We start from the raw sequence: 14,993 nt of genomic DNA, 5'->3' as shown, positions 1-14,993 counted from the left end.
TGATAATATCTTCCATAAATTCATATGTATATAACCACAGGTCAGTCAACAGAAATGCACAGTTAGTTCCCATAGATATGTCAATAGTCTACGAAAAGATCTTACAACCAAACCTGACGAAGATGTCCTTCAGATATTTCTTCCTTGATTTTCACATTATTTTTTTCTCGAAATACTCTTCAGTATAGTTAAGAACCATATGATTATAACCCCATTCATTTCTCATGGATTAGAGCACTCTCGTAACAAGAGAACGTTCTGTCACTTTAGAATGGGGTATGATTGTGTACAGAGTAGGATAATAATTTTTTTTAGAAAAAAAAAAAACCAGAAGGCTGTGTCTCTAGGATTGTTAAAAGTTCTTTAAAATCCACATACTATTAATTACATTTCATGAGTAAATTAGTTATTTAGCTGGCATAATTGAGACTGAGAAAGGCTTCCTGGTTTAACAAACATTTTCTTCAATGGTACATTATGATGACACCTACCTAGATTAACGACATGTCTCATACGAAGGAGCCTTATTAAAACTGATTACTAAATATACATGCACATCCAGGAAACGTAGTCTGTGTTAGTTAATCAATAGCAGACATTATTTGTGCTTTCATATTCAAAGGCTTTTTGGTGATTTTTTTTCCATGATACCTAATTTTTCAAGTCTTTCCTATGTTTTTTTAAAAGTTGCTTTGCGTAGCTGAAAAAAATTGTTGTACAATTTAGATGAAACTGAATGGGTAACTATAAGCGCCTGTGCTATAGGGGAGATAACTCATATTGGTACAATCCAGTGTCGTAATAAAGTGATGCTAGCTGATTTTGACTTTCAAAGTGTTATTGAATCTAAAGTAGATCACTGTGATTCTTTAGATATTTTACCTATAATTTGTAAATTTGTAATTTCGTAATTTTGTTATTTTTATTTTACGACAAACAAACCCGACTGGTTTCCGGCTGATAATTGTTGATCTTAATGTGTAAATGATAAAAATAGCGAGACATTTATGGTTATATTTCATCATGCTTTATACATAATCATCTCTCTGATATGGCAATATGAATGCGAGAAGCCAGGTGTTTGAACTTGTAAGTATGGTATATTCTGAGATTGTGTTAATTAAGTAAACTGTAGATTTGTCTCGCGGTCATCTGTCACTCCAGTTTACTGCGCGATCCTTTGTTATGACCTGCGCAGTTTTTTTTTGCCAGCTGTTCGATCAAATGCATTTTTTGCTGTACTATCCTAATCTTAGCTAGATATTTGAGGCTCTCTCGAGTGAGCTCAATCTGTATGTAATCATTATTATTGCAATTCATTAAAAAAGGAGGCATTTTATCGGGAAAAATCCACCAATTCAAAGGTATGCGTATCTATATAAATCCACTTATCAGTTTGAAATTGAAAAAAAAAAAAAAATAAATAAATAAAAAAGTAAGAAATTCTCAGAAGTTAATGGGGGTGTTTGTTTCTTGTTTCAGTCCGTAGAGGGAAGACAGATAGAGGAAGTGGTCAGCAGTAAGTACATAAGATTAATTATGTTCATTCCAACTTTATCAATAGGCGTATATTAACAATACATCAATATGGCACATTTGATTTTAATTCTGAATTAAAAATTAAAACCCATGGGACTCTTTACCTCTGAAGCAACTGAAAATACTCCATTGTCATTGATAATTTCTCAGAATTTAATATGATAATCTGAATAATGTTTACATGATGTGACATAATGACCTGGGATATTAAGTCAATCATGAAAAAACAGCTCCATGAAATTATGATGAATTAATATTACTTTTTTTCTGTAGGTGTATTTCATACTCTGCTTCTCCATCGAACTCTTGGCAAGGTATGTTATACGATTATGACAAGTAGGACTGTTTCAAATAACATGCAAAAAAGTATATTATGGTTGCGACTTTAACATAAAAAAATTTCAACCATTTAAAAGCCAGAATACTCAATAATGAAATTAAAATGTATGATAAACCTTGTTTGGTACATTGTACAAAAGGCTCACATGGGCATTGTTCATGTAATCACATAACTTTTAACTTCAACACTATGGTAGCAGCAAACCTGCCTTTGGTCATTTACTATGTTTCTATGGACATGTTGTGTTAGTGTAGTAACTGCTATTGCAGGCTTCAACAATTAAAATTAAACATAAGACTATATTGTGTTAGTGTAGTAACTGCTATTGCAGGCTTCAACAATTAAAATTAAACATAAGACTATTTCGTTATACCATTGTGTTACATTTTACTTCCAGTTCCATTACAAACAAGAAGGAAGTTACTCTATAGGCACAGTGGGTGTGGTTGATGTCGACTGTGACTTCCTTGACTTCACTTATGTAAGTTGTTATAAATAGAATATACAGTGTATATCAATTCTAAATAGTTTTACCTCACTGACGATTGAAGTTTGAAAACTGATCAGAGTTTATTTATATGTATACACCGTACACTGTAGGAAAGATTTATTCTGAATTTGTCTGGCCAAAGTTTTATTTATCACATGATGGTCATGTGAGTAGCTAACTGATAAATGTTCACTTCTGTCAGCCAGATTTATCTAACAGAAATGTCATGCAAATGAAAATATAAAAATGTGTTTACACGACACTCCTGGTGTTGGCACTTATATTAGAAATTGTATACCATTTACAGGTGCGAGCTGCATCAGAGGACCTGGACTCCTCCATACAGAGGGAGATTGGTACCTTTAGGGATACGTTAAGGGAGGGTCCTGGGTGTGGCCAGGTTAGTGATAAACATATACACATTACAAAATTGTATGTTAAATGGCCATTTCTGCAATAGATAATATCACTTTGTGCTTCATTGTAGCATTTGTGTACCATCAGTCTCATGATCCACCTTTATTTTGTCAAGTAAAAGCCATTTATGTCCTCAACAATATTATTTGTGCCAATGAGAGCTAGTGATTTCTACAGGATTTGGTTCCCACTGGAAGGACATGGTTTTTCTTTTCTGTTTTTCTTTGTATTATCATTATTATTTGGAAAGTTTTTGCATCTTTATTTCAGTCAAACCTGAATTGGTACACACATTACAAAATGGTTTTTATGTAGATAATAGATGATGCTGCTAGGTTGTTACAAGCAAAATCTACTTTAAACCTCCAACTTTAATACTAAGGTGACCTGGACTTTTGTTTCCAGATCTCCTTGGAATTTTATCAGAAGAAGCGGGCACGATGGCCATTTATGGCGGAGTGTATACCTTGGGAGGTGTGGACTATTAAACTAGAAACACTGACCCTGGCAAATGAGAATGGTGAATTATAATTTTTTCTATTAAAATTTAGTACTGGGTTGTTTCATGAATATTCATAGTAGCAATTGGACAAAATATATACAAGAGGATTTTTGAAAGTCTACTGCTCCCATGTGACAAAACTTTTGTTTTAGTGCACTGATGACTGAAAGTTTTAAAATTGAACAATAGAAAGATTTAGAAATTTTGTACCTTTTGTTCAACCTTGTGAATTATGACATTGTGTGATGCTTCCTTGTCTAAGGGATGATACATTGTATTTCGAGTTAATGACTAACGAGAATTACTTTGAGTGGCCACATCATCTGTACATGTTACCATATAACCTGTGGATGAAGAGGTTCATGCCATCAAACCCTTCACAAGCATACATACACAAAAATGACATTTTAATCAAAGAATGGCATTTACCCATAGAACAAAGGAGTTTCATAAAAATTGTGTAAAATAATGTAAATGTAAGAACTAGCATTTTCACAATCATTGTAAAATAGCTACCCAATAACACCACAGTAATGTATAACCCTCTCTGACACCACAGTAATGTTTAACCCTCTCTGACACCACAGTAATGTATAACCCTCTCTGACACCACAGTAATGTATAACCCTCTCTGACACCACAGTAATGTATAACCCTCTCTGACACCACAGTAATGTGTAACCCTCTCTGACACCACAGTAATGTGTAACCCTCTCTGACACCACAGTAATGTGTAACCCTCTCTGACACCACAGTAATGTATAACCCTCTCTGACACCACAGTAATGTTTAACCCTCTCTGACACCACAGTAATGTTTAACCCTCTCTGACACCACAGTAATGTATAACCCTCTCTGACACCACAGTAATGTTTAACCCTCTCTGACACCACAGTAATGTATAACCCTCTCTGACACCACAGTAATGTATAACCCTCTCTGACACCACAGTAATGTGTAACCCTCTCTGACTCCATTGTTATATGCGACCCTTTGACACCATAGTAATGTGTTAACCTCTCTGTGACATCATAGTAATGAGTCTTTTTCGCTGACACAGAGAGACAAGTATGTAGGGAAAAGCTGGGTGAAATTCTCGCTGAGAAGGTGATGCATGTAGCAGAAGCCATGAATCGCCATGAATATGTCCCCAAAATGCCTAACCAATCCGAGCTGGACCTGATATTTGACACAAGTTACAGAGATGTTCAACCCTACCTATTCAAGGTCAGTCATTGTTCTCATTTTCTTATATTCATACATTCTTTAAAAGAAGAAAAGTGTAATATCATGGGATTTTGTTCAAACCTAACTTGCTTTCAAACAACCATATCATTCTTGAAAAGATCAAATTTCAGGGTTGTTGGACAAAGGTCAAGGTCACTGTTACTAGTTTTAGGAAGTCATTGTCAGCAATTTAGCTACATCTCTTCTTAAGGGGTTTTCATCAAACTTCACACACTTTCAAAACACTGAAATATCTTGAATAATTCTTGAGTTTTATAAAGAGCACCATCTTCATAAATCGTTGTAGTGTAATAGTTTGTGGGGCTGGAAGGGAACATGCATTATTTTAGCAATACTCAGTGTCCTTGTTATTGAAGTGTGATAGTTTGTGGGGCTGGAAGGGAACATGCATTATTTTAGCAATACTCAGTGTCCTTGTTATTGAAGTGTGATAGTTTGTGGGGCTGGAAGGGAACATGCATTATTTTAGCAATACTCAGTGTCCTTGTTATTGAAGTGTGATAGTTTGTGGGGCTGGAAGGGAACATGTATTCCTTTAGCAATACTCAGTGTCCTTTTTAGTGAAGTGTGATAGTTTGTGGGGCTGGAAGGGAACATGTATTCCTTTAGCAATACTCAGTGTCCTTGTTGATATTGTTATTTGTGACATCTTTCCTTTTAATGTGTTGTACCATTGTAGATTTCCCATCAGACGACAGGACCAATGCCCACCTCTGTAGGAACTACAATGAGAAAGCTTCTAAAAGACACGCTAGCTCTAGACTTATGATGACAACCTGAAACATAGTGTTAATATCACTCAGTGCTTCAGTTTGGTCATCAGAAATAACCAAGTCTGAACTGGTCATCTGAAGGGAATATATAGTACAGCATTAAGTTTATCAGTCTGATGATCTGGGAAAAGAACTTTGTGGAACATCACCAGCAGATGTGACTGTTGCAGCACCATCAAAGGCTTTGTGTGGCAGTGCAGGTTATCGTTTCAGTGTCCACACCGCAGAATTTACAACTCATTGTTGTATTTTATACAACTCAAGTCGACAGCTCTTAGGATGTAGACATTGGCATTAACCAAATATTCCAGAGAAAGTTGACATTTTGATTTATGAAGGACTTGTGTTTCTGCTATAAAATAATTGCTTGATATTATTCATATGTAATGGATATTGGATAAAGTACATGGACAGAAGAAGTACTGCATGGACAGAAGAATCAGAGATGTTGTTGAAATCAATAAGGTTTCAATAGTCCTGTACATTTAACCCTATGTTGAAGTCTTGCCATTGAATGAGAGTCGAGAATGGAGAATATCTTTATTGCTTGTGTGTGTGTGTATAAACAAAAAGATAACGACTAAATGAAATATCATAAGGATCAATGGCCAATTCAATAAGTAATTATTTAAACAGGAGAAATGATTAAAGTCCAGGTTCTTATGATATGTTCATGATGTAGAATCATGATAATAGATTGGTGATCCAACACTCTGTATGTCGAACTCTGTGGTAGTCTCCTAGAATGGATCTGTAATCGGTTCAATAGAGTTCCTCTCTCAGAGTGCTTTGATTCCTTTGTTCTATTTCCATGATGTAGAATTCATGACACTAAGTTCTATGATGGTTTCGAGAAAAGACAAAATATTTCATAACATAGCTTTTTTTAAAATGCATATGTATTCATATATTTAAGGTGAAGGTAACTTTTATCGTGCATTAATTAAGTGATATTTGAATATGTTGGTGGAGTTACTGTTTGTTCTCACATATATAATTTAGACAGAGAAAGACATGATACTCATTTTGCCAAATGTCAAAAGTGCACATGCCTGTGTGTTCATGCAAGTTGTTTTTATTTTAGTTGAGTAATTGTGTATAAAATGTCAAATTATGATGTGATAGATTTGTGTGGAAAGTAATATTGTATAAATGACAAGGAAAGAGTGAATGTTATTATTTATAGTGATGAGAACTGTAAAAGAAGCAATATATCTATCATGGTATGTAGGGCTAGGGTGAAGATTCTACTGATGAGAAGATTGGTAGATAATGATTTATACCTATGAGTGACAAGACCCGAGTGAAAATTATTTGTAGAATTGATCTCAATTGCTTAAGTTGGGACATATAAATACTTGTATTATACAGGTATAGAAATGTTTCAGTGATCCATTCTTCATAATTTCATGATAACTTCACTAATTATCTACCAAAAATAACTGATGAGTACTGTTAATAATTTGATATATTGTCTATAAAACTCATGATGTGTGTTAGCTGTATCCAGGTATATACAGGTATAAACTACATATAAAGCTGCCAAGGCTATATAATACTAACTCGTACATACAATTACTGTACTCCATAGTACGTACAATTACTGTACAAACTAGTACATACAATTACTGTACTACATAGTACATACAATTACTGTACTACATAGTACATACAATTACTGTACTACATAGTACATACAATTACTGTACTCCATAGTACTACTGTACTCCATACAATTACTGTACAAACTAGTACATACAATTACTGTACTACATAGTACATACAATTACTGTACTACATAGTACATACAATTACTGTACTACATAGTACATACAATTACTGTACTACATAGTACATACAATTACTGTACTACATAGTACATACAATTACTGTACTCCATAGTACATACAATTACTGTACAAACTACAATTACTGTACAAACTAGTACATACAATTACTGTACTACATAGTACATACAATTACTGTACTACATAGTACATACAATTACTGTACAAACTGGTACATACAATTACTGTACTCCATAGTACATACAATTACTGTACTCCATAGTACATACATTTACTGTACTCCATAGTACATACAATTACTGTACAAACTAGTACATACAATTACTGTACTACATAGTACATACAATTACTGTACTCCATAGTACATACATTTACTGTACTCCATAGTACATATAATTACTGTACAGACAAGTACATACAATTACTGTACAAACTAGTATATACAATTACTGTACAAACTAGTACATACAATTACTGTATAAACTGGTACATACAATTACTGTACAAACTAGTACATACAATTACTGTACAAACTAGTACATACAATTACTGGACACACTGGTACATACAATTACTGTACAAACTAGTACATACAATTACTGTATAAACTGGTACATACAATTACTGTACAAACTAGTACATACAATTACTGTACAAACTGGTACATACAATTACTGTACAAACTGGTACATACAATTACTGTACAAACTAGTATATACAATTACTGTACAAACTAGTACATACAATTACTGTATAAACTGGTACATACAATTACTGTATAAACTGGTACATACAATTACTGTACAAACTAGTACATACAATTACTGGACACGCTGGTACTGACAATTACTAAACAAACTATAACATATAATTCAGATGCCGTTGTTTCGAACTTTGCTACATTTCTAGGTTGCAGATGATAATATACAATGTTTGTATACTTTGACATGTCTATACCTTGTGTAAATGTCCTTGCTCTGCTGAGTGGGGACAAGATCAGCAGTATTGCCCATTGTGATGAAATATATAAATGTTTAATTGAAGTCTATACACAATATTAATGTTGTTACCTTATAACTGCTTTGGTGCTAAACAGAGCTACAAGTTTATCAGCCTATTTTACTACCAAAGCTAGAGTGAGGATTATATCAAGCTATGAATGTCCCTTAATAGTAACACAAATACACAGAAGTGTGAAACGTAGCTGAGCTATTGGTAGAATGGAGTGAGAATGTCTGTATGTCCATTTTGTACTTGTGGTATTGTGTGCACCAGGGTATTTCTGCTTTCATACAAGTATATTCTGAGTAAATAAGTCAGACTTTTCCTGGTACTGTGTCTTTATGGTCAGCTGAGAAACTTTATATTTCAATGTGTTTGGTTGTTAATAATATTGCAAGTAAAATCACTTAAACAGAGGAGACTTTTTAAATTTTTTTGTCGTAACAATTTTGTTTCATTCTGCAGTTATATTTGCTATCTGTGGTTACATATTAAAGGTCAAGGACATGTAAAGGCCAAAGGGTTAAGACGTCTGTCTTCATCACAAGCCATCCACCTTTAAGTCGCTGTGAAAAGGTTACGTGGCACAGTCACCAGATACTAGCGACCGGTCGGTGATTTTTCTCTGGAAACCAGGGCTTTCCTACACTATCCAAATCTGGCACATCCTTAAATAACCTTTGTTGTTAATAACAGGATGTAAAGTAACAATAAAGCTAAGTTTATTCACAAGCTAATATGCTTTTTTAACACTTGAAAAGTCTCTTGACCGAAACTGTCCACCACTTCATCCAGACACTGTGTCACACAAAAAAGAATATGAAGATGAAAGACTCTAAAGAAAATTTTTTCTTTTATCTTTGCACCAACAAGTGTTAAATGTCAAAATCCCAATGGCCACCAAGCCCCAGTTGCTTTAAGTTTGGTTAGAGTTAATCCATGATAAGTGAAAATTGGAATTGTTACCACTGCAAAAAAGAATTAGAATTGACACTCAAAATAATATCAAAATGACCTGTCTCAACAAATCTACAGCTGTTCAAATTGGTTAACTCTAACAAAGCTTTGAGGAACTAGGCCAGAAGGCAATCATCTTCACTGAACTCAACAGTATACAGGACAGAAAAAACTGAACTCACCAGTATACACGACAGACTAAACTGAACTCAACAGTATACAGGACAGAGAAAACTGAACTCACCAGTATACAGGACAGAAAAAACTGAACTCACCAGTATACACGACAGACTAAACTGAACTCAACAGTATACATGACAGAATAAACAGAACTCAACAGTATACATGACAGAGAAAACTGAACTCAACAGTATACATGACAGAGTTAACTGAACTCACCAGTATACACGACAGAGTTAACAGAACTCACCAGTATACAGGACAGAGTAAACTGAACTCACCAGTATACAGGACAGAGTGAACTGAACTCAACATTATACAGGACAGAGAAAACTGAACTCACCAGTATACAGGACAGAGTTAATTGAACTCAACATTATACAGGACAGAGAAAACTGAACTCGCCAGTATACAGGACAGAGTTAATTGAACTCAACATTATACAGGACAGAGAAAACTGAACTCACCAGTATACATGACAGAGTAAACTGAACTCAACAGTATACACGACAGAGAAAACTGAACTCACCAGTATACAGGACAGAGAAAACTGAACTCAACAGTATACACGACAGAGTAAACTGAACTAATCAGTATACAGGACAGAGAAAACTGAACTCACCAGTATACATGACAGAGTAAACTGAACTCACCAGTATACAGGACAGAGAAAACTGAACTCAATAGTATACACGACAGAGTAAACTGAACTCAATAGTATACACGACAGAGTAAACTGAACTCACCAGTATACAGGACAGAGAAAACTGAACTCAACAGTATACATGACAGAGTAAACTGAACTCACCAGTATACAGGACAGAGTAAACTGAACTCACCAGTATACATGACAGACTAAACTGAACTCACCAGTATACAGGACAGAGAAAACTGAACTCAACAGTATACAAGACAAAGTTAACTGAACTCATCACTATACATGACAGAGTTAACTGAACTCAACAGTATACTGGACAGAGTAAACTGAACTCAACAGTATACAAGACAAGAGTTAACTGAACTCATCAGTATACACGACAGAGTAAACTGAACTCATCACTATACATGGTATGCGAGTAAACTGAACTCAACAGTATACAAGACAAGAGTTAACTGAACTCAACAGTATACATGATTGAGAAAACTGAACTCAACAGTATACTGGACAGAGTAAACTGAACTCAACATTATACAGGACAGAGTAAACTGAACTAATCACTATACATGGTATGCGAGTAAACTGAACTCAACAGTATACAGGACAGAGTAAACTGAACTCAACAGTATACATGAGAGAGAAAACTGAACTCACCAGTATACATGACAGAGTAAACTGAACTCAACAGTATACACGACAGAGTAAACTGAACTCAACAGTATACACGACAGAGTAAACTGAACTCAACAGTATACAGGACAGAGAAAACTGAACTCAACAGTATACAGGACAGAGAAAACTGAACTCAACAGTATACACGACAGAGTAAACTGAACTCAACAGTATACAGGACAGAGAAAACTGAACTCAACAGTATACACGACAGAGTAAACTGAACTCAACATTATACAGGACAGAGTAAACTGAACTCAACAGTATACACGACAGAGAAAACTGAACTCACCAGTATACAGGACAGAGAAAACTGAACTCAACAGTATACATGACAGAGTAAACTGAACTCACCAGTATACAGGACAGAGAAAACTGAACTCAACAGTATACAAGACAAAGTTAACTGAACTCATCACTATACATGACAGAGTTAACTGAACTCAACAGTATACTGGACAGAGTAAACTGAACTCAACAGTATACAAGACAAGAGTTAACTGAACTCATCAGTATACACGACAGAGTAAACTGAACTCATCACTATACATGGATGCGAGTAAACTGAACTCAACAGTATACAAGACAAGAGTTAACTGAACTCAACAGTATACATGATTGAGAAAACTGAACTCAACAGTATACACGACAGAGTAAACTGAACTCAACATTATACAGGACAGAGTAAACTGAACTAATCACTATACATGGTATGCGAGTAAACTGAACTCAACAGTATACAGGACAGAGTAAACTGAACTCATCACTATACATGGTATGCGAGTAAACTGAACTCAACAGTATACAAGACAAGAGTTAACTGAACTCAACAGTATACATGACAGAGTAAACTGAACTCAACAGTATACACGACAGAGTAAACTGAACTCAACAGTATACACGACAGAGTAAACTGAACTCAACAGTATACACGACAGAGAAAACTGAACTCAACAGTATACACGACAGAGTAAACTGAACTCACCAGTATACAGGACAGAGAAAACTGAACTCAACAGTATACACGACAGAGTAAACTGAACTAATCAGTTTACTGGACAGAGTAAACTGAACTCAACAGTATACATGGAGTGTGAGTAAACTGAACTAAACAGTATACATGGAGTGGGAGTAAACTGAACTAAACAGTATACATGGAGTGTGAGTAAACTGAACTAAACTGTATACATGGAGTGTAAGTAAACTGAACTAAACAGTATACATGGAGTGTGAGTAAACTGAACTAAACTGTATACATTGAGTGTAAGTAAACTGAACTAAACAGTATACATGGAGTGTGAACGTCGGTTACTGACTGAACTTATCAGCACATTGAAGTGTGCAGATTTTATCTATAACCAAAGAAGCAGACACTGAACATAAAGAATACTTCAAGACTGCTAACATTTCACATGATCCTGGAGAGTTTGAATCAGGTCGTACCATCGGGTCTCCGCCAGACCTACCAGGTAAGTACAGTCATCAACATCATCACATATCAGAATGAATTTAAATCAATAAACATACATTTAACTAAAGACAACAAACTACAGATTATATAACGTCTGTAAAGTTTTATTTGAGTACAACATGTCAATATGCCATACAAAACAGATTATTTTGTATCAATTATAATGTAATATATCTCTGGTATATATGTAACAGGCCAATGTGGAATGTAGCGACATCATGTTTAAATGTCACAAACAGCAAACATTTGATAAACTACACTGTCATTACAATATAACTGTTTATAAGCCATTTTACTACAGTACTACTGCCAAGATTTGTAAATTAATTAATAAAACATTTGATACAAATTCAATTTGATACCAGTTTCAGCTTCGAATAGAATCATAATTAAGAAGGCACTCCACATACAATTTCCTGCCTTCCCTTGATTTCATAGCTTTTGTACTGTAGATAATGCTTCCTGTAACTTTGAAAATACGCCACACGCACACAGAGAAACTGCAAATTATTTCCTCTAACATTATTACCATAAGAAAAGATTACATATGTAACTGCTGTACACAGAACCCTGAATATTCCATAAACGTCTTATAAAAAAAAGGACCTTTGGTTTTACAATACCGATGAAAAATCGTTAAATGATAATTGAGCATAATAAGGAACTGCTTTAGCATTAATGTTAAAAAGGTTTCATTTGACATGGTATCAATACGGACTTATCTGGAAAGAGAAAGTTTCTAAAAATACTGACACTAACTTGTTCAGGTGTGATAGGCTGGAAGTTAAACTCAGCTGATATTACACTTGAATGATAGGCTGAGAGTTACATTCAAGTCATAAGACTGGGAGGAGAACTTGAGTGATAGGTTGTGAGCTACACAATTTAAAGGCAGGGATTTACAATCATATGACAGGATTCGAGTTACATTCAAGTGAAAAGCTGTAACATTTGAGTGATAGACTGGGAATTACTCTCGAGTGATAGGCTTGGAGTTACACTAGAGAGATAGGCTTGGAGTTACACTAGAGTGATAGGCTTGGACTTACACTAGAGTGATAGGCTTGTAGTTACACTTGAGTGATAGGCTTGTAGTTACACTAGAGAGATAGGCTTGGAGTTACACTTGAGTGATAGGCTTAGAGTTACACTCCAGTGATAGGCTTGGAGTTACACTTGAGTGATAGGCTTGGAGTTACACTTGAGTGATAGGCTTGAGTTACACTCGAGTTACACTAGAGTGATAGGCTTGTAGTTACACTTGAGTGATAGGCTTGTAGTTACACTTGAGTGATAGGCTTGTAGTTACACTAGAGTGATTGGCTTGTAGTTACACTTGAGTGATAGGCTTGGAGTTACACTAGAGTGATAGGCTTGTAGTTACACTAGAGTGATTGGCTTGTAGTTACACTTGAGTGATAGGCTTAGAGTTACACTCCAGTGATAGGCTTGTAGTTACACTAGAGTGATAGGCTTGTAGTTACACTTGAGTGATAGGCTTAGAGTTACACTCCAGTGATAGGCTTGGACTTACACTTGAGTGATAGGCTTGGAGTTACACTCCAGTGATAGGCTTGGAGTTACACTAGAGTGATAGGCTTGGAGTTACACTCGAGTGATAGGCTTGGAGTTACACTCGAGTGATAGGCTTGGAGTTACACTTGAGTGATAGGCTTGTAGTTACACTAGAGTGATAGGCTTGTAGTTACACTAGAGTGATAGGCTTGTAGTTACATTTGAGTGATAGGCTTAGAGTTACACTTACACTTGAGTGATGATTGGCTTGTAGTTACACTTGAGTGATAGGCTTAGAGTTACACTCCAGTGATAGGCTTGGAGTTACACTAGAGTGATAGGCTTGAGTTACACTCCAGTGATAGGCTTGGAGTTACACTTGATAGAGTTACACTTGAGTGATAGGCTTAGAGTTACACTAGAGTGATAGACTTGTAGTTACACTAGAGTGATAGGCTTGAATTACATTTGAGTGATAGGCTTGTAGTTACACTCCAGTGATAGGCTTGGAGTTACACTCCAGTGATAGGCTTGGAGTTACACTCGAGTGATAGGCTTGTAGTTACACTCGAGTGATTGGCTTGGAGTTACACTAGAGTGATAGGCTTTGAGTTACACTCCAGTGATAGGCTTGGAGTTACACTAGAGTGATAGGCTTAGAGTTACACTAGAGTGATAGGCTTGGAGTTACACTAGAGTGATAGGCTTGTAGTTACACTCCAGTGATAGGCTTGGAGTTACACTAGAGTGATAGGCTTAGAGTTACACTCCAGTGATAGGCTTGGAGTTACACTAGAGTGATAGGCTTGGAGTTACACTAGAGTGATAGGCTTGGAGTTACACTAGAGTGATAGGCTTGGAGTTACACTAGAGTGATAGGCTTAGAGTTACACTAGAGTGATAGGCTTGGAGTTACACTAGAGTGATAGGCTTGGAGTTACACTAGAGTGATAGGCTTGGAGTTACACTAGAGTGATAGGCTTAGAGTTACACTCCAGTGATAGGCTTGGAGTTACACTAGAGTGATAGGCTTGGACTTACACTTGAGTGATAGGCTTGGAGTTACACTAGAGTGATAGGCTTGGAGTTACACTAGAGTGATAGGCTTAGAGTTACACTCCAGTGATAGGCTTGGAGTTACACTAGAGTGATAGGCTTGGAGTTACACTAGAGTGATAGGCTTGGAGTTACAGTGATAGGCTTAGAGTTACACTAGAGTGATAGGCTTGGAGTTACACTCCAGTGATAGGCTTGGAGTTACACTAGAGTGATAGGCTTGGAGTTACACTAGAGTGATAGGCTTGGAGTTACACTCCAGTGATAGGCTTGGAGTTACACTAGAGTGATAGGCTTGGAGTTACACTAGAGTGATAGGCTTAGAGTTACACTTGAGTGATAGGCTTAGAGTTACACTAGAGTGA

General features: G+C 35.8%; 1 protein-coding gene across 1 annotated transcript; it reads left to right on the top strand.

Annotated features, from left to right (window-relative positions):
- Positions 1-985: 985 nt before the first annotated feature.
- Positions 986-7,022, top strand: LOC132560237 (autophagy-related protein 101-like). Its single transcript, XM_060224899.1, has 8 exons — positions 986-1,089; positions 1,483-1,519; positions 1,813-1,853; positions 2,277-2,360; positions 2,677-2,769; positions 3,192-3,306; positions 4,349-4,515; positions 5,216-7,022. Exons 1-8 carry the CDS (start codon positions 1,060-1,062, stop codon positions 5,303-5,305), a joined length of 657 nt encoding a protein of 218 aa, XP_060080882.1. The 5' UTR covers positions 986-1,059; the 3' UTR covers positions 5,306-7,022.
- The last annotated feature ends 7,971 nt before the right edge of the window (positions 7,023-14,993 follow it).

This window comes from Ylistrum balloti, unplaced genomic scaffold (genome assembly GCF_031769215.1).
Source record: "Ylistrum balloti isolate Yb309-2 unplaced genomic scaffold, AGI_CSIRO_Ybal_v1 Utg371040, whole genome shotgun sequence".
Taxonomy (NCBI): Eukaryota; Metazoa; Mollusca; class Bivalvia; order Pectinida; family Pectinidae; genus Ylistrum; species Ylistrum balloti.
The sequence above is the reverse complement of the archived record's forward strand: the minus strand, read 5'-3'. Positions and strand labels throughout refer to the sequence as shown.

Excerpts from the sequence above, each read along its gene's own strand:
- LOC132560237 (XM_060224899.1), top strand. The coding sequence starts at position 1,060 with ATGAATGCGAGAAGCCAGGTGTTTGAACTT. Across the intron at positions 1,854-2,276 it reads TCCATCGAACTCTTGGCAAG|TTCCATTACAAACAAGAAGG; the intron begins GTATGTTATACG and ends TTTTACTTCCAG. Across the intron at positions 4,516-5,215 it reads TTCAACCCTACCTATTCAAG|ATTTCCCATCAGACGACAGG; the intron begins GTCAGTCATTGT and ends GTACCATTGTAG.